Source organism: Asterias rubens, chromosome 12, assembly GCF_902459465.1.
Source record: "Asterias rubens chromosome 12, eAstRub1.3, whole genome shotgun sequence".
Taxonomy (NCBI): Eukaryota; Metazoa; Echinodermata; class Asteroidea; order Forcipulatida; family Asteriidae; genus Asterias; species Asterias rubens.
Genome location: NC_047073.1, coordinates 3,768,046 through 3,789,581, shown reverse-complemented (window position 1 = coordinate 3,789,581; position 21,536 = coordinate 3,768,046). Strand labels below are relative to the sequence as shown.

At 38.4% G+C, this 21,536-nt stretch overlaps 1 protein-coding gene across 7 annotated transcripts in view; it reads right to left on the bottom strand.

The window, feature by feature from the left end:
- Positions 1–513: 513 nt before the first annotated feature.
- The window catches only part of LOC117297412 (cell wall protein DAN4-like), a 29,977-nt gene continuing 8,954 nt past the window's right edge, over positions 514–21,536 (bottom strand). For 2 of the 7 annotated variants that reach the window (XM_033780436.1, XM_033780438.1), the window contains exons 4-12: positions 20,139–20,225; positions 18,665–18,829; positions 17,568–17,711; positions 13,867–14,001; positions 12,258–12,311; positions 10,470–10,569; positions 8,434–8,492; positions 1,344–1,433; positions 514–875 (exon numbers count right to left, since the gene is read on the bottom strand). In XM_033780436.1, the coding sequence (XP_033636327.1) occupies positions 667–875; positions 1,344–1,433; positions 8,434–8,492; positions 10,470–10,569; positions 12,258–12,311; positions 13,867–14,001; positions 17,568–17,711; positions 18,665–18,829; positions 20,139–20,225 (1,043 nt within the window). In that variant the 3' untranslated portion in view covers positions 514–666. Of the gene's footprint in view, positions 876–1,343; positions 1,434–8,433; positions 8,493–10,469; positions 10,570–12,257; positions 12,312–13,866; positions 14,002–16,935; positions 17,044–17,567; positions 17,712–18,664; positions 18,830–20,138; positions 20,226–21,536 lie in introns of all 7 variants that reach the window. The other 5 variants (XM_033780439.1, XM_033780440.1, XM_033780441.1 and 2 more) reach the window with 5 other exon arrangements.

Genomic DNA, 21,536 nt, shown 5'->3' with positions numbered 1-21,536 from the left:
CCAAGTCACACTGCAGCGACAACGAAAATGATAACAACGCACAGAGGACACATTCTATTGGTTGAATTCCTCCACGCTCACGCTTATTCAACCAAAAGGAGAAAGAAACGTGGAAATCGAGGGAGTGTTATGTTTTCGTTTTCGTTATCGAGGCTTGTGTGACCGGGCCTTAACTTGGTCTATATTTTCACATGTTGCATGAGTTTTTCAAAAACTTGCTTAGTTTATCAATCAGGGAAAAACTAGTATTAAAAAAAAGCAGAGAAGTTGGTCATTACAAAGACTATCAAATACACAAATAATTACAACTTTTAGATCCAATCTCACTATTTTGAAGGCACTGGACACGGTAGGTTATTGTCTAAGACCAGTATTCTCACTTGGTGTATCCCAACATATGCATGAAATAACAAATCGGACTCAATTGGTCATCGAAGTTGCAAGAGAATAATGAAAGAAAACAAATACTTGTTGAACAAATTTGTGTTCTTTCAGATGTCTAAAAGGCTTCAGGCCTGAAGTCTTTTATTATTTGAGTGAGAAATTACCTCCTTCTCAAAAACTAGTTGATTCAGAGGGAGTCGTTTCATACAATCAAACAGCTCTTGATTGCTCGTTACCAAGTATATACATTATTTTGGGCAGCTACCAATAGCCACCAGTGCCTTATTCAGTTCCGTTTTCTGCAGCATGGAAATCATAAGATTGTTGTCTGGTCCTCAACGGCTTCAGTTCTGTCACCCCTCTACTTCCACGTTTCTTTCTCCTTTTGGTCCTCTTAACTTCTGGGACAACTTGAGGCTTTATTAAGACAATGGTATCGCCGGCTTGAGAACCTGTAGAGACTGATCGATCTCTACCACTCTCATTCTCAACTGAAATCAAGAACAAACATGAGTTGTTATAGTAACAATAATAATAATCAAAGTCTTGTATAGCGCTGGTATCCGCCAATGCAGGCGCTCATGGCGCTTGCTAAAAAAATCTGCACCCTAGTCAGCTGAGCTCCAGGTGCACTGCTCGCGATATCTTATAAAAAGTTATAAAAAAGTTATAAAAAAGTTATATCTTTGAGTGTCATGGCCGAGTGGTTAAGAGCATCGAAATTAAAGTTCTGACCAGTGCTAAGTCACCAGAGTGTGGGTTCAAATCCCGGTCGTGAAATTTTGTATATTTTGGCAGTTTGGAGGGGATGAAAAATTACCTCTTTCTTTAAAACTACATTACTTTGGGGGTAGTTTCTAACAATATTTTGTAATATCAACAGTTCTCCAGTGCTCTTTACCAAGTAAGTTTCCATGATTACTATTTATTGGAGTTTATACCCTCCCTTTAATACTCACTTGTGTGTTCATCGGGCTTGTGGGGCGTCAGAATAAGTTGCTGTCCAGTAGGAGGACTAGAGAGTGGTCTCTTTTCAGTCAGCTCAATCCCTACAATTAAATTGGTTATAAATACACAGTGAAGATATAACCGTTTGTACGCACTCCCCAGCGCCATTTTCCATTTTTCCCATCCGCAAAAATTCAATGGAACACAGAAAATCTTGTTTCAGTTCAAAGTCATACACTTTCTTTGTGAGCTCAACAAAGTGAGTAAGGCGAATTCACCTACAGCTACGGCTAGTCTGCCAGTGTTGAAGAATAGGCAGATGACTGCGGTCTAGTTGAAGCTGTAGCCGAAGTCGCCGTTTTGGACACGATCTAAGTTAGGGAATTGCAGAGAGGAAAATTAAGTGTAGCACTTTATTGACTAGTAAGAAAATATCTGCATAAACTTTCGTAGCAATGACTACAACAACTGCTTGGTAGTCATCGCTACAAAAGCTTAAGCCGATATTTCTTACTAGAGTTCTCCTTGCAGAACTCTGGGAAAGTGCATAGTACACAACGATGTAAGGTAAATAACAAGTTATCTTCTTCATCTTTCAAATTGTTGTGGTACCCATTGCTAAAACACCTGATTCGAACTCAATCAAGCAATGGAAAGGTTGTGGGATTGAATCCCACCCAAGACCCAAAGGATCTGCATAAATAATAATAATAATACACGGTTTTTATATAGCGCTTTTTCACGGGGTGTCTCAAAGCGCTTCCGACATTATTACCCCTGGTCACTGGGCCTTAAATCATTCCTTAAACCATCTCAGCTCCCTGGGGAGTATACAGCCTGTGCAACAAATGCGCTACTAAGCTAAACCAATCACAAGAACCATCTCTTCCCTATGTACATTATGTACATTTGTCTTCACAGAGCTCAGAAAATTTCTGAGAGTACATGTACACTGTTTAATACACATGATTGGTGTAAGGTGAAAACAAGTTTGTTAGTTTTGAAGTGAAGTGCTCAGAAAAATAAGTAAAGATTCAATGTTATCAGATAAAAGTCTAAAGATTCAAAGTTATAAGATAAAAGTCTTCAAAGCCAGAGGGGAATAAAGACACACATCTTTTGGGATGTAGTAAGCAGGAAAGCATCTACAAACAAACAAACAAACAAACAAACAAACAAACAAACAAACACAGTACAAACGTAGTAAGTGTAAACAAAGGACATGATCAAATTACATTTAAAAAACTCATGTTTATTAAATTGTAAACATTTATAAAAAATGTTTGAATAAATTATTGTTTTCCTCGAATTCTCTCTGCCTCAACAAAATACATACATGTGGTAACTTATTTTCTATTGAAATATTTATTTATTTACAAAGTACGTGGTTCATGTTTAATTGATGGGACAATTGTGCAATAGCAGTTTTCTCAAAAATAAAGAGGAAATTTCCAGTCACATTTCCAGGGGTGGATTTCACATAGAGTCGAGACTAGTCTAATCTCAACTTAGGACTACCCTGAAGTTTTTATTATAAAACCCCTTACAAATATTCTGCCTTTTCATTGGTTTAGAGCTTGAGCGCGTCACATGCTATGTTTTAGTTTTACTAGACGGTGGCCGTGTTATAGTGAATCGTTTGCCATGTGATGGTGCATAGTTTGCCGTGTGATAGTCCGACGACTATCACACGGCGTGCAGTACCCAGACGTCTGTTTACCCACCTCGACGAACCCAATCAGTTGTACATCTGTGTATCTGCAACGCGCGTACGAACGTTACGAGTACAAAGATGATAAATACTCTGTTGGGGTGTTATAAAACAAATATTGACTGCTTCAACTCGTGCTATGGTTAAAATTATATAACTGAAATACAGATCCTTGTCATTTGATTGGTGGAACTTACTTCACGTGACATTCACTATTACTCCCATCCGCACCGGCGATCAAAAAGACCTATGCGCCCATGGGGAATAGCATTTCCCATTCAACAGTTAGGATCATCCTTGTTCCCAATGTTTTTGAGCAGTACAGCGCCGCCGCGCCGCTGCTAAAACAAAGGAGAACCTGTGCAAAAGGTTGTGATCCGATTTGTGCATTGCTGCCGCTACGCGGCGCTATATGATTTTTGGTTGTCAGTAATTTGTGTGACTTTTCATAACGTTATACTTTTAAAATACATCAAATGACAAGGATCTATATGTCAGTTATATAAAACAAATAATGAGTGGCTTTAATTCGTGGAATGGAAGGAATATTATCGCTCGGTAAAACTTGGACTGTTCCATTTCACTCGGCTTCGCCTCGTAATATGGAACAGTCCAAATTTTACCTTGCGATAATTTATTCCTCCCATTCCACTCTGAGCCACTCAATATTTGTATAGTATGACTCCCTCGGGTGATCCCCGGAGCGTTCTATTTTCCAGAGGCGCAGCCGAGGGAAAATAGAACGCTCCGGGGATCACCTCTCGAGTCGTAGTTTTAACCATAGCACTCGAGCAGTCAATATTTGTATATTATATAACACCCAAGCAGATCCTTGCCATTTAATTGGAAGATTGTCCGTCACGTGTTTGCAAATAAAAGTACCATTGCACGCTGAGTCACTCACCGTGCTTTTTCGTTCCATCCGAAAAGTACCATTGCACGCTGGCACGCTGCCAGCGTGCAATGGTACTTTTTGGATGGAACGAAAAAGCTGAGTAAAAACATCACTGCGTGCGCGTGTCTTTGGTAACGCAGCAGTGTTACTGCAAGGCATATTAGTAAAAATTACTAGCATTCGGCTTCTACAATTAAAAAATGTAGGCCTACGCTTTGTTTGTTTTGAAAGTTGTATCTTTCAATGAAAATGACAAAGATCTACTTGGATGTTATATAAAACAAATAATGAATGTTTTTCATTCGTGCAATGGTGCGAATATGTTCATTCGTTGAAAGCTGGAATGTTCCATTCAACTCGGCTCCGCCTCGTTGAATGGAACATTCCATCTTTCAACTCATGAACATATTCGCACCATTGCACTCATAAACATTCATTATGTGTATAATATCTCACAGGACTAGTCCTAAGTTAGCACTATAGTCCCAACTCTTTGTGAAATCAACTCCTTGGGATTATGATCGAACAATAACACTGGGAAAAACATTAGCATGTCAAAATCATACACCACTGGGAAAAAGGTTGGGTTAGTTCATTAATCAAGCTGTCCAAAGGTACCAGACTAGTGGAATAACTTTATCATAAAGTATCATTAAACCAAGAAAAATACACAGTGTTAATACAAAGAACCAATGAACAGGAAGAAAATTATTATTTTTTATTATATATTATTTTTGGTAAACAAAACTTGGCCTTTTCCAAAACTTGGGCTTGGGCTCTTTCTCTGAATTAGAGCTCCATCATAAACCAGCGTATATTTTGTACAGTGTTTCCAACATCACAAGGAGCCAGGAGACGCAGCCTAAACCAAGGTTTTGAAAAAGCCCAAGGAACTGATGTTAAGATGGTGCGAAATTTATAAACAGTGCAGAGTTAAGAACGCAAGAGCTTGGTGGTCTTTAAAGGCAGTGGACACTATTGGTAATTACTCAAAATAATTATCGGCATAAAACCTTACTTGGTGACGAGTAATGGGGAGAGGTTGATGGTATAAAACATTGTGAGAAACAGCTCCCTCTGAAGTGCCATAGTTTTGGAGAAAGACGTAATTTTCCACGAGTTTGATTTCGAGACCTCAGATTTAGAACTTGAGGTCTCGAAATCAATCATCTAAACGCACACAACTTCGTGTGACAAGGGTGTTTTTTTTCTTTGATTATTATCTCGCAAGTTCGATGACCGATTGAGCTCAAATTTTCACAGGTTTGTTATTTTATGCTTATGTTGAGATACACCAACTGTGAAGGCTAGTCTTTGACAATTACCAATAGTGTCCACTGCCTTTAAGCAGGAAATGACCCCACAGCAAATTTAAACATATTACCTTGTATGCCGCAGTGAAATGATTTGTTCATGTTTAAAGAAAAACTCTACGACAGACTAAATTCTAGTGTACGAGATTGTGTTATAAGATAATATTAGATTGTACTTCCACCACACAAACTTTCAAATTAAACTTAACCGTTAATTAGAGACCATAGCGGCCACTTTTAGGAAAGATAGCAAAATTAAACAGGCGGTAACACAAGGTGAGATTTTGTTGAGTTTTTCCAAGGTGAGTTTTTCCAAGGTGAGTTTTTCCAAGGTGAGTTTTTCCAAGGTGAGTTTTTCCAAGGTGAGTTTTTCCAGGGTTATCCAGGGTTCAACCTCCACTTATCACCTGTTTAGTTTTGCAATTCTCCCGCAACCCTTTAGAGGCCATAGCAGCCACAAGTGACTTGTACCAAAATGCCCGTAGCAGCTGCAAACGGTCGCAATGTAAGATCTGCTTCCATTCAGATTAATATGTCAAAGTAAAGGTCATGTCAAGATATGAAAATGTCTAGTGGAGCAGGTTATTAGCGTCTCACAGATTCTAAAACTAAGTTTTCTGTTTCATGTTATTTCTGTTGACATTTTAACTCACAAAAGGAACACGTTGCCTTGGATTGGTCGAGTTGGTCAATGAAAAGCATTTTTAACCTTTTGTTATAAAATGGATATAGGTAGAAAGATGTTTTAAAAGTAGAATACAATGATCCACACAAATTTGCCTCAAAAATGTGTGGTTTTACTTTTACTTTGCGAACTAACATGGTCGGCCATTTATGGGAATAAAAAATTTGACTCCCATAAATGGCCCACTGTGGTAGGCGACGAGGTAAAAGGAAAACCATGCAATTTCGAGTGATTCTTGTGTGGATCAATATATTCTACTTTTAAAATATCTTTCTAATCATATGCATTTTATAAACAAATGGTTACAAACGCTTTTCAAAGACCAACTCGACCGATCCAAGGCAACTTGTTCTTTTAAAGAAATACACACATGATTATCATTTGGGAGCTTTTTGCGATGATTTTGCAGAAATGAACGGCCTCTACAAGGGTTAATGCTAGGGCTAGAGATTGCTGTCACCTCAAAACATGAGTGAATTAGAATCGGTTCAACTGAATTCAACTGAAGCTTCCACTGGTGACTTTCATTGTATTTTTCATATATCTTTGACATAAATCAGCACAACAGCGCCAAATGGCAACATGAAAAATCTAATAAACTTAGTGTAACTCATTACTTGAAAGATCACTGCACTTTTCCGAGGAACTGAACAGGAACTTTATCAAAGTGATAATCCTTTCTTAAACCACTTAAGAATTCACAGCTACTTTTTTATAAAACTACCCTGTTGTATTTAGTTGGTATTTAGTTGTCCCAGCAATGAGTTTTCCCACCACAAAATGCATTCACTGAAAACATTTGTGAACAAATGTAGAAAATGTTGGCAGTTTTGGGGTCATACTGGTAAATGGCAACTTAGACACAATCGGTGATCGACGTCATGCGACTCATGACAAAGTGGGAATGCAATGTAAACAAACTAAGCAAGCAACTGTGTATAGTGTGCATGGAAAAGCATGACTGTTTCCCTCTCCACCGCACAAGCACTCATCAGCACCATCATGTGTGTCCAAACGCACTGCGCATTTCTTGCTTGTTTTAGTTGTAGCCAAGGTGGGCAGTGCAGGGCGGTGCTGGGGGGGGGGGGGGGGTGCTGGCTGGGCGGGCCTGCCCAGGGGTCAATTTCACAAAGAGTAGGACTAGTCCTAACTTAGGACTAGTCCTAGGAGATATACAAATTACATGGATAGTCCTAAGTTGGGACGAGTAACTGTCCTAACTTGAGATAAGACTAGTCCCAACTCTTTGTGAAATCCACCCCAGAACTCACAATTTTCGCCCAGCACTCTGAGAAAAATACACTGTACCGCCCAGCACAGATTTCCCCTAGCACATGATCTGTGCATTGATCTGAGACACACAGCTAATGATAAGGAGTATCAAATGTCAAAGAAAATGAACACACTCAAAAATGGCCACATAACATGAATAGTTTTAAAACATGGCATCATGACTGAAGCTTGCACTTCGGCAATGAAGTCCCCATAGCTCTGTCCTTACTCTATGCTTTTTTAGCGCACCCTGATAATTAATCATGAATTAATTTTGTTGATCCGCTCTCCCTTGGTAAACTTGATTCATAGATCACCACTAAAACTGGTCTAACTACAGCCCTGCTTGGTTGGTCTTCTTCGTAAACCCACTATGAGTCACATGACTTTGGTCACCAATTGTGTCGGTTGGCAATAGATGGATTGCACATGACATCATTGACCGCCATCTTTGACGACAGACAATGACATACGTCTACACAAACACGTGTTGCGCACAACTCTCAGCATACAATAGCCTTTCATGTGTGCAGGATTCATCAACAATGGCCGCCAATTCAAGGGGATATACCTGAAATTAATTGAGTTTCTAAATATAGGTATTTCACAAATATAGTGTATTCCTGGTAACAAATACTTTAACAAATACAATTGCTTTGAAAACGTCTCAAGAAAGAGGAATACAAACAAATTAGATAGTGGGGGCGTTTCTCAACCATCAGCTTAGTTTCTGGCTCCATCAGCTTAGGCTCCTCGCGCTGCTTACGCAGTGGAAGCGCAGCTCAGCCTTCAGGCCTACAGACCTTGATCACGTTGTCACCATGTTCCCTGTTTCCAATCACATTAATGAATGCTAACACTCATTGCGCATGGCACCAGACTATTATTTCGTCTAGCCTCAGTCTGGTAACACTGAGTTGGAATGGAGTAAAATCAAGATGGCCACACCCTGGTAAAGGTCTTTACTTTTTAAAGCAGCGTGTTTTTGGCCCGCGATGGTAGTTTTGAACACCAGAGGGCGCTTGGAGCCGAAACTTAGGATTGAGAAATACCCAAGGAAGATATTAATCACCACAAAATGATAGTGTGACTGAACTGTAGAACACATGGAGTTAAAGGGGCTTACAGGGAGCAGAAGCATTGGAGGATGAGGTATTATGTGCAACCACCACCGGCACTAACTCTATACTTCCGGGTCGGAGATGTTTCTCAACTTTAATCTTACCATTCTCGGCTGGTGCTGTTGTCGCGGATAAAGGAACATCCTGTTCAGGTCCAACTTTACTGTAAAAACAAGAGAGGTGAAACAGGATTATTATTATTACTATTGCTTAATTCAGCATTCATAAATACCTCAGACACTTTCGCTATTCCTATTGGTGGAGAACGCGTCACGTGGGTGTGTATAAACCTTTGTTTATGACCGGTAAAAACATGGGCGTGACACACGACCTTGCCTTTGTTCTTATAAGACAGTTTCTTCATTCCTATTGGTTGAGAGCAATGGCTGAAACAGTTGTGCCACATCACTCGATACGCGCGACGCGCACAGCATTCCTTTATAAGGAGTTGTTTACCCGAGGGCGGCGGAGGGATTTACCATTCCATAGCTGGAGGGGTGTTGTGTTGCAAGAAATCATTTAACAATTATATTTTTTGCATTTATTTTACTTTCTGACCAAAAAGTGATGATGTTTTTGACCGAAAAGGTATTTACGAATGGGAATCAAAGTGTGTTGAATCGGTTTTCAACTAGTGGTTTGAATCCGCCGAGGCCTGGTTCTTGATAATTTACAAGAACCAGGCCTCGTTGGGATCAAACCACTAGTGAGGAAAAACATAACATTGATGCCGATGGATAGCCCGAAAAGCTGATATAAAGTCTGACGTCACAATACAAATCACGATGGCAATACTGGCTATTTGTCTTGCGATTAATGTTACGCCTTTGTGACACCGGCACCAGGAGGGCATATAGACCCTGTGAACCGTCTTTACAATAAGTGTGACCTTGTACATTCTTTCAGTAATCTGGCAGGCAAGATACTACACTGGTCCAATGGGAAAGTTGACATTTTGTGTCATAATTTTCACATAAAAGCAAAGAGTTATGAAAGTAAAAGCTGGACAAGTTTTGAGATGTGCCCCCTTTCATAATTACAAAAGTCGATACGAAAATTAGACAGTGCAATCTTCGTAAAAGATAAGATTTTATGTTTTCTTCCGTTGAGCTGTGTACAAATCATGCCTGCAGGAAGTCCAGGCTCTGTGTGGCTCTTTTGTAAACAATGTGATGTCAAAGGTCACATCAACTATAGTCCAGTAGTTTTTTCATGTTGAATCGGTATACATTAATTATATTGATACCAAGACTTAATCGTCAAAGCACTGTCAGCATGATAAGGCTAAGTTGACAAAAACACCTGTTGATCGTCCGTGTGTTTCGAGGGAAAAAAAGAGGATGAGGGCCTTTTTATTTGTTATTTTTTATTTCTTTCAAAGGTGATTGCCAAGTAATTTTAATTCAAATTGGCAACCAAGTCTTCAGTTTATTGTAACCACTTACTTCATGTCGTTACACGTTCTTAAAAGAATAGTAAGTGAAATGAGAAATACACAAAAAATGTCTTTTTAAAGAAAAGAAAAAAAGTAAAAAAAAAAAAAAAAAAAATGCGGCTTCAACAAAGGATGCACGGAAGAGGTCGATCAACTGATAATTTTATGTTATTAGGCCTAAAGGTCTGTTGTTACAGTGCCTTGGCTACCATGACGACTGTTGCTAGGGGTAAACAAACCAACCATGCAAGGTTTTCTAGAATAGATTGGAAAGTCACCTGAATATTTTTTCTACCAGGGAACCTCATAATGAGTGGAGGAGACATAAATCACATGCATTTTATCGGCTCAAAATTTTGGTCATTAAGTCTGAAACTGGGACCCAGATCTCAGAGATTGAAATGGCGGCTTTTCTCCCCGGGGGTTATAGATTTCAAGGAACCTTTTGGGATTAGCATGATTGATGCTAGAGAAGTAAATCAAAGAGTACAACTTGTCCAATTTTGAGAAAAAAATTAATTGTTTACCAAGCGGATTTACTAATGTCTGAATAACTTTTGTAAGCGTTGTTTTTGAATTTTTGCTGTTTGTTTGATTTGATTCTGCTTCTGGCCATGACTTTTGAAAAAAATATTGTTGACAAATGAATTTTTAATTGACTTTCCTGACAAGAGCAATGTGTAAGCAATAATGGCATGTACTCACCTAGAGGGTTTGAAGTGTTTTAGGCAACAGTAACAAACAACTAGGATCAGAAAAATGCCAATAAGAGATGCTATTACGATGACCACAATCAGCAAAGCACCTGTAATAATGAAACCAAATCAGAACATCAATATTAAAAGTTACAATTTGAAGTTTTTAGTTTACTTCTAAACAAATTGGCCGTCAGGTTGGTGTAGTGCCTTGCCTTCCACCCGGCTTTGAATCCGACTGGGGCATAATGTGGATTTATTGGGTTTTCTGTTCTCTAGTTGACTGCCTCCCAAATCAAAAACTGGATTACATTTATCATCTTCCTTTCTCGTTCAACTCTTATCGAGCGTTGAGAATATTGATCTAGATCCAGAAAATAAATCTAGTTTTCAACCAGGGCCCAATTCCAGGGTCCATTAAAAAATTAAAAAATAAATAATTCTCAGGCCTGATACTTCACGGAGGCAACAAAGGCAATTGCCTCCGTTGCCCCTTGCCATTGCCTTGGTGCCCTTGGAATGCTCCAGTAGAAATTTACAATTTCCTCATAGGGTGCCCTTTGCCAAAGAGAAAATGCCTAGGTGCCCTTGCCCTTTCAATAATGAAGCATACAGCCCTGAATTCTGAAATTTCATTGGATGACCCACACACCCAAAAGTTAGACTTTTTAACCATTGAATGGCCTAATAATATGTATATGACTGAAGAACAAAGAAAGGCCTCCAAACAATGGTAATAGTCTCAAACAGCAGCAGTTTTGTTCATTGTTTTTTTTCTTCTTGTTTAATTAACTTGCATCGGGATAACACTGATGTGTGTTAGCACTGTATACTCAGTACTTTCACAAGCTCTGTGGGGGGAAAAAAGTGCCAACACACATCAGTGTATATGGGTAAAAACCAAATCAATATTTTTTATCATTGATGCAAGTTTATCATCTATCAAATCATTTGCAGTACCCGCTGCTAAAACATAGGATTAAAACTGCCCCTGGCTGTCGGGCAATCCTGGTGGTCTAGTTGGTAAGACACTGCTGTAGAATTGCAAAGGTTGAGGGTTCGAATCCCACCCGAGTAATGTGCCTGTAAGAGTCCCAACAGTGTATCCGACCAACGCGCATGTACTATCTTGACTCTTTCATGAAATGGAGCCCAAGGAAGTGACAGGAATTGAAAAACATTTAGAAAAGCTGACACTTTCCATCATTATCATGCTGTTTAAAGGCAGTGGACACTATTGGTAATTGTCAAAGACTAGCCTTCACAGTTGGTGTATCTCAACATCATGCATAAAATAACAAACCTGTGAAAATTTGAGCTCAATCGGTCATCGAAGTTGCGAGATAATAATGAAAGAAAAATTACCCTTGAAAAAAGAAAAAAACGGACAGTTGATTTCGAGACCTCAAGTTCTAAATCTGAGGTCTCGAAATCAAATTTGTGGAAAATTACTTCTTTCTCGAAAAATATGGCACTTCAGAGGAAGCCGTTTCTCACAATGTTTTATACTATCAACCTCTCCCCATTTCTCGTTACCAAGTGAGGTTTTATGCCAATAATTATTTTGAGTAACTACCAATAGTGTCCACTGCCTTTAAGAGTATTTATGAATGGAGATAATTGAGTGGTGACTCAGCCTTGAACGTTAGTTCTAAACCTTGCAGGGTCGTGACTTTGACTCTGTCCTTTATCGCACGACAATGACCCTGTTGGTTTTAAACTAATGTTCAAGACCTTGTCCCACTTATTTATTCCCTTATTGGTAGTGCATAGAGAATTATGAAAGGTTTGTCATTACTCAATGGTTGGTTTTCCCGCTTCGGTGGTTTCGGCTTCGGCGTAGTTGTGTTTTCTGAAGAAAAAAAATCAAATAAGAAGTCAACTGTGTGTACACTTTTTTTAAATTTGTTTTATTTGTGTGGGGGGGGGGGGGGAAGGGGGAACTTACCCCACTATGTTTTCATTGTAAAGATTAAGCTGCTAGCCCTCAAAAGGTGAATTTAGACACACACAAAAACGACCTCTTCCTTTTTAGAGGTCGCCTCCTTTTCCAAAAATGTCTTTCCTTCTACAACATTTTAATGAAGACAAAAACTTTTTTTTGAATAGCCTGCTCGGTTGCCTTTACAAAAGTGTGAACAGCCATTTTATAAAGGGAAAACGAAGGGGGAAAAAACGAAACTGAAAGGCCATCCTTCTTCCTATTTTCGAAAAGGCTGGCCGATAAACATGTTGGTTACTTTGCCTAAAATATGACCTACTTTGATCTGCCATGCTTAGGATTAAAACTGGCAAGTTAACAAGAAAGCCTTGAACTTTGCTCTTGAAGGGGCACAGCAATGTTGCTGTGGTTAGGAGCACTGCTTTGAATAATTTGTGTTAGAACTTTGCAGAGGGCACCACAGCAAAAGCACAGAGCACCACGACGGTTGTTGTGGGTGCTGTGGGTTAATTTGAGGCCTAAACATGCACAGGGAAGTGGGTGTGGGATCAAAGCATGCAGTGCTCAACTTTATTCCAAAATAAACCCTTATCAATTTGAGTCAACAACAGACACTCAGTCGTTCCTACATACAAGTTGTTGGCTTCTGTAAACAGTTTGAAAACAATTAAACACCGCAAATGAAGTTAAAATGTAGCATTAATTCCAGATAAAAAAAAGATTAATAAAAGCCAACAGCTCAGGAAATTTGTCAAGGAGGTTGTTTTTGTTAATCAACCAGCAGCAGTTAGTAAAATTAAAAACCAAAACCCTTGTGCAAAATCAAATCAAAGATGGTTAATCGTGTAAAACTTGCCTGCTATTTGATTTGGGGACTGCAGAGTCTTCAAATGCTATTTTCTAAGCCTCATCATTGTCAGTACAACAATAGTATTTCTCTCAGTACTTATACTCTACAAATCTAATAGTCAGTAGGCTTTCGGATAGAAAGAAACTTTATTATAACACCCCTTACAAATAATCTGCCTTTTCATTGGTTCATAGCGTGTCACATGACATGTCTTAGTTTTACTAGACAGCGGCCGTATGATAGTGCATCGTTTGCCCGTGTGATAGTCCGACGACTATCGCACAGCGTGCAGTACCCAGACGTCTTTTAACCCACCTCGACCCCAATCAGTTATGCATTTGTGTATCTGAAACGCGCGTACGAACAGTCATGTACGATGATGATAAATAGTCTGTTGGGGTGTTATAAAACAACTATTGACTGCTTTAACTTGTGCTATGGTTAAAACTACGACTCTCCGGGGATCGCCTCGGGAGTCATAGTTTTAACTATAGCACTCGAAACAGTCAATATTTGTATACTATACACTATAACTTTTGATGACTTATTTTGTTCAGTGAATACAACAACTGAACTCCCTCCCTCTGAATTCGCTACTACTTTGGGCAATCTCACCTCCGGTTGTGTAGTTTGAAATCTCTTGAGTTGTGGTGTTATAAACCGGTGATGTAAGAGCAATTGATGATGAAGCTTCGGTAAATGCTAAGCTATGATCTGATGCGGAACTGCTCATTGGCGGAGAGGCTGTGGCTAATTTGCATGTAATGAATATGCAAGCAATTTCAAAGTTAGCATGGTTAGAGAGAACGCTATGAGAATGTTTTTGAACTAATTCTACAGACACACTTCACACCCACAACCATACACTATTTGCACTCATGATATAATTGACTGCTTTCACAAACATTTCAAACTTATCGACAATTTGACCCGTAAACCTGATCACTACACAACGAAAGATTAAGAGGCGGGGGAAAATTTATGTAGCAGTAAAAGTGAAGACAAAAGATTGAAGGCGCATGAGAGAAAAATCAAAAGACAACCTGAAATGGGCGGAGGACTTTAATGATCAGTTAAGGTACAAAAATAGAGAATCACAAGCTGCTTTACAAAATCATAAAAATGTAGATTAATAAACATCCAACAAGTAACAAAAGTAAACAAACATTTTCCAAAAAAAGAAACAGTAAACAAAATGACAAACAAAAACAATAGAGCAAAACTTGCTCAAGAATTGCAAGGGTCATGGGTTCGAATTCACCCCTGAGTGTGATGCCTGTGATATTTTTTCACAGGGCTCAGGAAAATACTGAGTGCTAACACACATCGGTGTATGGGTAAAACCCAAAATTAATATTCTTCTTGATGCAAATTTAACATCTCTTAAAAACAATAGTGTACAATTATCTGTGTATGGCATTAAAATATTGACCAGAAAAACCGTATGTACAATCATCAATAGATAGCACTAAAATGGCTAAGAATTTCTTTTGAACAAAACCAAAGAAAACTTATTTAATTAGTCATGCAAAAGTAATTAAAGGCCTGACCTTTCAAGTACTTTCGACCCTAGCAGAGTCTTTTCCGAAGGCTTAATGACAAAACACAAACAAAAGCATTAAAGTAATAAACTAGTACACTTATTGTTGTGTTGTCATTTAGCCTTCAAGAAAGACTCTGCTATGGTCGAAACATCAAGCCTTTAACTGTTTCTTGCATTTATACAGACATTCTTATGGATGCATTGGTAAGCAGTTTGCAATCGGCTAATTAAATTTTTTTTAAACTGGTTAGCGTTAAGGTAGGTGTGTTGTCTTGATCACAGTGAGTCGGTGGCCAGATATTGAATTCTAAATTCTCATCCAGTTACGGCACACCAGGCACTTGATAATAATGACAGCACCCCTTTCAAAACAAAAACACTTTTGATAAATACCATAAGTGTAACATTCCTTTAAAGGCAGTGGACACTATTGGTAATTACTCAAAATAATTATTAGGCATAAAACCTCATTTGGTAACGAGTAATGGGGAGAGGTTGATGGTATAAAACATTTTGAGAAACGGCTCCCTCTGAAGTAACATAGTTTTCGAGAAAGAAGTAATTTTCAACGAATTTGATTTCGAGACCTCAAGTTTAGCTCGAATTCAAGCATCTGAAAGCACACAACTTCGTGTGACAAGGTTTTTTTTTCCTTTCATAGTTATCTCGCAACTTTGGCGACCAATCTAGCTCAAATTTTCACAGGTTTGTTATTTTATACATATATGTTGAGATACACCAAGTGAGAAGACTGGTCTTTGACAATTACTAATAGGGTCCACCGTCTTTAAAGCTTTTGTTTGTGGCCATTAAAAGGCACATGCCTGCAGTAACTGGGTAGGAGCTTATGTTTTCATGCCCAGCTTCAAGCAGACTATTATCACGACAACAGTCCCTTTAAGATAGTAATTAACTACCACAGCGCAACATTACACCCAACAAAAGACCATAAGCCTTTTTGAGGTATGGCGGACAGCGGACGTGATAGGAGTGTACTGTTAGGTTTACAAATTTACCCAAACCTTAATAGTGTTGTACCATTGTGTCCGCCATATCTCAAAAAGGCCTATTAAGTCCAAAGATTGGTTTACAAAGGAAAGGTTATATTTCTGTTTATACCATGGAACCCAAAGCTGTGTGTTAAATGTTTACACCATCTACTAACATCCTGTTATGCTCAAATATCACCCCAAGATAGCTATCCTAGTCCTTCAAAGTAACAAATAAAACAATAAAGTACTTTTGGATACTGTGAAAAAAGCTGCAACTTTTTCGAAATGTCATCGTTTTTAAACTGTTTTCCCCTGGTGCTTTATTACTTGATGTTTATTACCTTATTACTAGATGTAAACTGAGCTACATGAACATATCTGTTTACATTTTACTAACTATTCTATTACTTCCTCCATGCTATTAAGCAATATCATCGTAGGTTGCGTTTGAATGCTTTTGTTTTGAGTGGTCCTTCAACTTTTAAAAAGTTAGAATTTACTTTTAAAGATGTGCAGTGATGGTTATTAACAAAGTTTTTTTTTTAAAGTGTTTCCCGATTCCTTTGAAATCAAGCATCTGAAAGCACACAACTTAATGTGACAAGGGTGTTTTTTCTTGCATTATTATTTCGCAACTTTGACGACCATTGAGCTCAAATTTTCACAGGTTTGTTGTTTTATGCATATGTTGAGATTCACCAAGTAAGAATTCGACTGGTCTTTGACAATTACAAGTAGTGTCCAGTGTCTTTAATCAGCTGTGCTTTGTTGATAGGTTTTCAGATAGAGTTTTGTCTCAGCTAAGATGCTTTGATGTGGATTAGATACATGTAATACATACGTATGAAAATGTCAATTGTTAGCAAGTTAGCATTAGTACAGGCCTATTATGCTGCGTGCCACCATGGTCATGTTCCTTGTAGCTAATAACAGTAATGAATGCTGTTATATTTATTTCACAAAAAGGAACCAGACTTAATCTCCTAGGGCTAGCCTCGATTTGAATAATCTGAATGGGAGAAAATGGCGATAACCGTAAAACCACCAACATTGTTTGCATTTTTTTTAAATCTAGGTTTGTTACTTGCCAGGTCAATATTCCCACTCACCAACTACAAAACACCTTGGATGTTAAAAGGATCGACTTACGAGTATCATTCTTCATAGACGACGACGTTGCTGTTTGTGTATAGTTGGTGTGTGTAGATGTGTCTGGTGGTGACAAACTCGTACTCATGTCATTTAAATAAGTAGAATCTGTGTTTTGTTTTCCGAGGACAGATAATGAAATAATTCAGAACTTTTGAAACAATGTTTTGCCAGGCAAAAGGTCTTCCAGCCCTAAACTTCTTCTTCTTTGAAACTTTATTTCTGTTTTAATTGTTTTTAATGAGAAATGTCCTACACTTAACTGAGTTGGGCTATGGTCAACTGTCACATGGGGCACATTGCAACCTACTCCTTCGCAGTCAGTAAGGATGTAGGCGTGGGTACCATCCACTAGGATGTGGGCATGGGTAGCCAGCTGGTAGAGCAGAATGCACTACCTTCCTAATTTGGGAGCTTGCATGCATTAGGGTCCGTGCGTTTATAGCCCAGTGGCAGCAATTTGTGCAGTATGGACAAGACAAGACAAGAGCACAAGTGTAACGACTGCGATTCGAACCAACACTCTGCAGCTGACAACACAAGAGCCCAATGAACTAGACCGCTCGGCCTCGACATGCACAGTTCTGGTTACAAAAAATGCCACCAAACCTCTGATGACACAAACCACTTACAGTGGGTGCTTAGCGTTAAGTCAGTGGTGTGTCCATCGGCTGTAGAGCCTGCACTGGACAGTGTTGCACTAATTGTGCCTGCCCCAGTTATCTCAGGGGTAGGATTATTTGCTGTTGTAGGCGTATTGCTGCTGGTCAGTTTTCCTGTATAATACACCGACATCCCTTGCATTAAAGGCAGGGTTAACTTTTGGTAATTACTCCACAAGTTGATACAGGACTCAAAATTTACAGGACTCGAAATTAACACTAGACTGCCGGCCCGAGGCCAGTGGATTTGGCATCGGGCCAGTGAACTTAAGACCGTCAAAGTCGGACAGTCTTGTGTTTATGAATAACAACACCTCACTGATAAATACAAGTACATTTTCAATTTTGATGAGCATTAAAGTATTCTCTATAAAAACAAGTGTGATAAATCTTCCAGTACACTTGTTACTCTCGTCCTCACTCCGGCCTTGCAACAAATTCTCTGGTCAAGTAAACGTTGTGAGCTACAGGTCCTCCAGCCTTGTGGATCCCTCCCCCCCCCCCCTCCATTTGAGCCCTGTGACTTACAATTAAAATCTTTCTTGGTAGAAAGTGCTAAATAGCCGTGGATAATATAAAATATTGTCACAAACGAACCCCTTTGAAGTGTGTATTTAGGAGAGAGAGGTATTTGTTCACAAAACCATTTAAATCTGAGACAGGCTTCATCAGGCATAATAGCCTTTCTATTAGGCATCTGAAAGCACACAATCCTATACAACAAAAGTGTTTTTTCTTTCATCATTTTCTATCATTTTTGATGACCATTTGAGCTCAAACCTCCACAGGTTTATTATTTTATGCGTTGTGAGGATACTTGTATTTTACAATTACCAAAAGTATACGCTGCCTTTAAGAGATGTCTGAAGCTTTGCATTGTGTTGTTATTATTATTACGTTTATCAAATTTTATAAATACACATTTCTGCACAAAATTGTTAGTGGCCTGAAGTTTTGACCCTAGCAGGAGTCTTTTTTATAGCGTTTGGGCAAGTACTTCCTTTCTCGGAACAAAGTCTAGAAAACCTACCCAAAAGGACTATACAAAAAAGTGACAGAATGTTTACCAGTTGATGAAGTAATTTTGAATGGTCCATCAATATCAGAAAGAGTTGTTGAATCGGGAGTTGTTGAATCATCACCTGATGTAGGTGGAGTTAAGGCTGATTCAGTCGATGTTTCTTTAGACGATGCCAAAACTGTGGTTGTTTCTGTAGTTTCTGTAGTTGTGTCTGTGCAATTATTACCATGGTTACATGTTTAAACGAAAGTATAAACCATAAACTCTACTATCTTTTAATTAAGGGTTAAAAATGTACCCAGTCAGTTTCCCTTGTGGTTTATTATTTGATATCTGATATAAAAAAGTCGCATCCCCTTAAAGTGATCCCCTGTCTGACGCTTCCCAGGTTGTATCGTTACCCGGGTGTGATCCCTGGCTACACGGCAGTTTGCGGTTTAATGGCTTCTGACAGGCACCCCCCCCCCCGAACAAAGATATTGACTAAATAGGGAGACCACCAACATAGGGCTAGATAGCTCAGTTGGTAGAGCGCCGGCACGTTAAATCGGAGCTCATTGGTTCAAATCCCGCTCTAATCAATTTTTCTTTGTTCAACCCAAAATCATCTTTTAATTAAGTACAAGCGTTCTTCTTTATTAGTTTTGATTAAAGGCACTATATGTTGGGAAACATACTGCAAAATGTGTCCAGTACTTAAAGTGTAAATGATCAAGTTTAACACAAAGACCTATGAGTAGCACACTCACTCTCTCTTATTTTATCACACCACACCACCTTAACTTAAAGGCACTAGACACTATTGGTAATTATCAAAGGCAGTCTTCTAACTTGGTGTATCTCAACATATATGCATAACATAACAACGCTCTGAAAATTTGAGCTCAATTGGTAGTCGAAGTTGCAAGGTGATAATGAAAGAATGGATGGATGGTTGATTTCCAGACCTCAAATTCTAAAGCTGAGTTCTCAAAAATCAAATTCGTTGAAAAGTACTTCTTTCTCGAAAGTTAATTCACTTCAGAGGGAGCCGTTTCTCACATACTATCAACCTCTCCCCATTACTCGTCACCAAGTAAGGTTTTTTGCTAATAATTATTTTGAGTAATTACCAATAGTGTCCACTGCCTTTAACCCCAAAACACTCATATCATTACCATTGAAAATGACGATTGTGTCAAACATTGCAATATTTGGTATATTCAATTAATTTGTTTACAAATGCTTGACACACCCACCAGGGTTCTCTCTCGGTTTTGTCCAAAAAATGTGGGGAATTATTTACCCAAATTTTTTAAGTTGGCCAAAGGACGCTGAATTGAAACAAGGTCTTCTTAATGTTTTCTGCTTGGTTCTAAAAACCCTTACATGCATTCTGGAACATTATAAATGGTTTGATGTTTTTTGGTGAAATTAGTGATTAAACAAAATAAACAAACAAATTATTTATTGTTAGTGTAAAAACTAGAAACAAATACCATGAATTACAAATAAAGGAGTGGTAGTGACAGATTGTTTACCAGTAGAAGTAGGAGTTGTTGATTCAGTTGTTGCTGATTCAGTCGTTGTTTCTTCAACTGTGGTTGCTGGAACTTCTGTAGTTGTTTCTGTATAGTTACCATGGTTACATGTTTTAAAGAGAATTTCACCATCGTACATATTATCTTTTGATAATGAAAAAGTGTTCTTCCCTACAATTTGGGTTGTGTAAATGATTCAGTTACGCTTAGCTTAAAGAAAGCGTTGCCCCTACTAAGCACATTACTATCTCTCTCTCTTAACACTATTCCATTTCGGAAAAAAAAAAACTTAACCCTAAGATGCTCATATCGTCACCATTTTCCAGAACTTGATTTTTTTTTTTACAAATTCTTGATGTTACTCATACATGTAAGTTTCAAAACTCAATTCGTAATGATTTTGTAAACACACTAAGTAGCATGATTTGCCATTTTACGTTTTCAAAAACTCGCAACTTTAAAAAAAAAATGTAGTGTTGCAGGATTTTACCCAACATGAATAGTGTTAAAAATAGGGCCGTTGCAAATTTTTAAAAGAAGTAACACACCTATCAAATAACAGCCGTTTTAAAAGTTTTGAAAAAGGTTCGTTTTTTCTTCTTCAAAATTTAAGTATGCAATGGCCCTAAGCCCAATATCTTTCTGATGACTTACTCTGACCATGTGCCAAATTCCATGCTTGTATTCAAAAGCACCATCCAATCACCTATCCATTAACACCATAGTTTCTAATTTATTATATTGTCTCTATGTAGAGCCTCTTCGTTCACACGAGGCAACTTGAACAGGCAACTTGGAGGCAACCAACTGCAGAGCATGCTACCGGACTACTTTGACAACACATGATCTCTTCGATCCCCCAAGAAAAATATGTGAAAAATTCAAATGTGAATGCCTTTTCTTCTTAGAGATTGCCTGGAACTGGTTGCCTGTAAAATGACAGTTCCAAGTGGCAACAGTTTTGTTTTTCCAATCTTATTCAAATTTCAGTCTGTTTATATGTATTCTAATTGCAAAAAAAGATTCAAAACGTGTCCAAGGTGTTGCACTACAAAACAATATCAACCGTTATGCACGCCTACCAATAATTCCCAAACTAATATTTTATGGTTTTTTTTGTAGGCCTACAATAATTCCTAAACTAATATTTTATGGTTGTTTGTAGGCCTACTAATAATTCCTAAACTAATATTTTAATGTTTTTTATTGGCCTTCAATACTGCACAATTGTGCCTAACTGTTCAAACACATGTCAGCAATCTACGCCAATAAATACAAACATGGAGGAACTATGATTCAAAGAAAATGTTTGCTTGCACCAAATTAATAAACAGCGCTTCCTGAGTGATAGTAATGATATTGCAACGAGAGTGGCAGCACAACACACCAGTCCCTAGT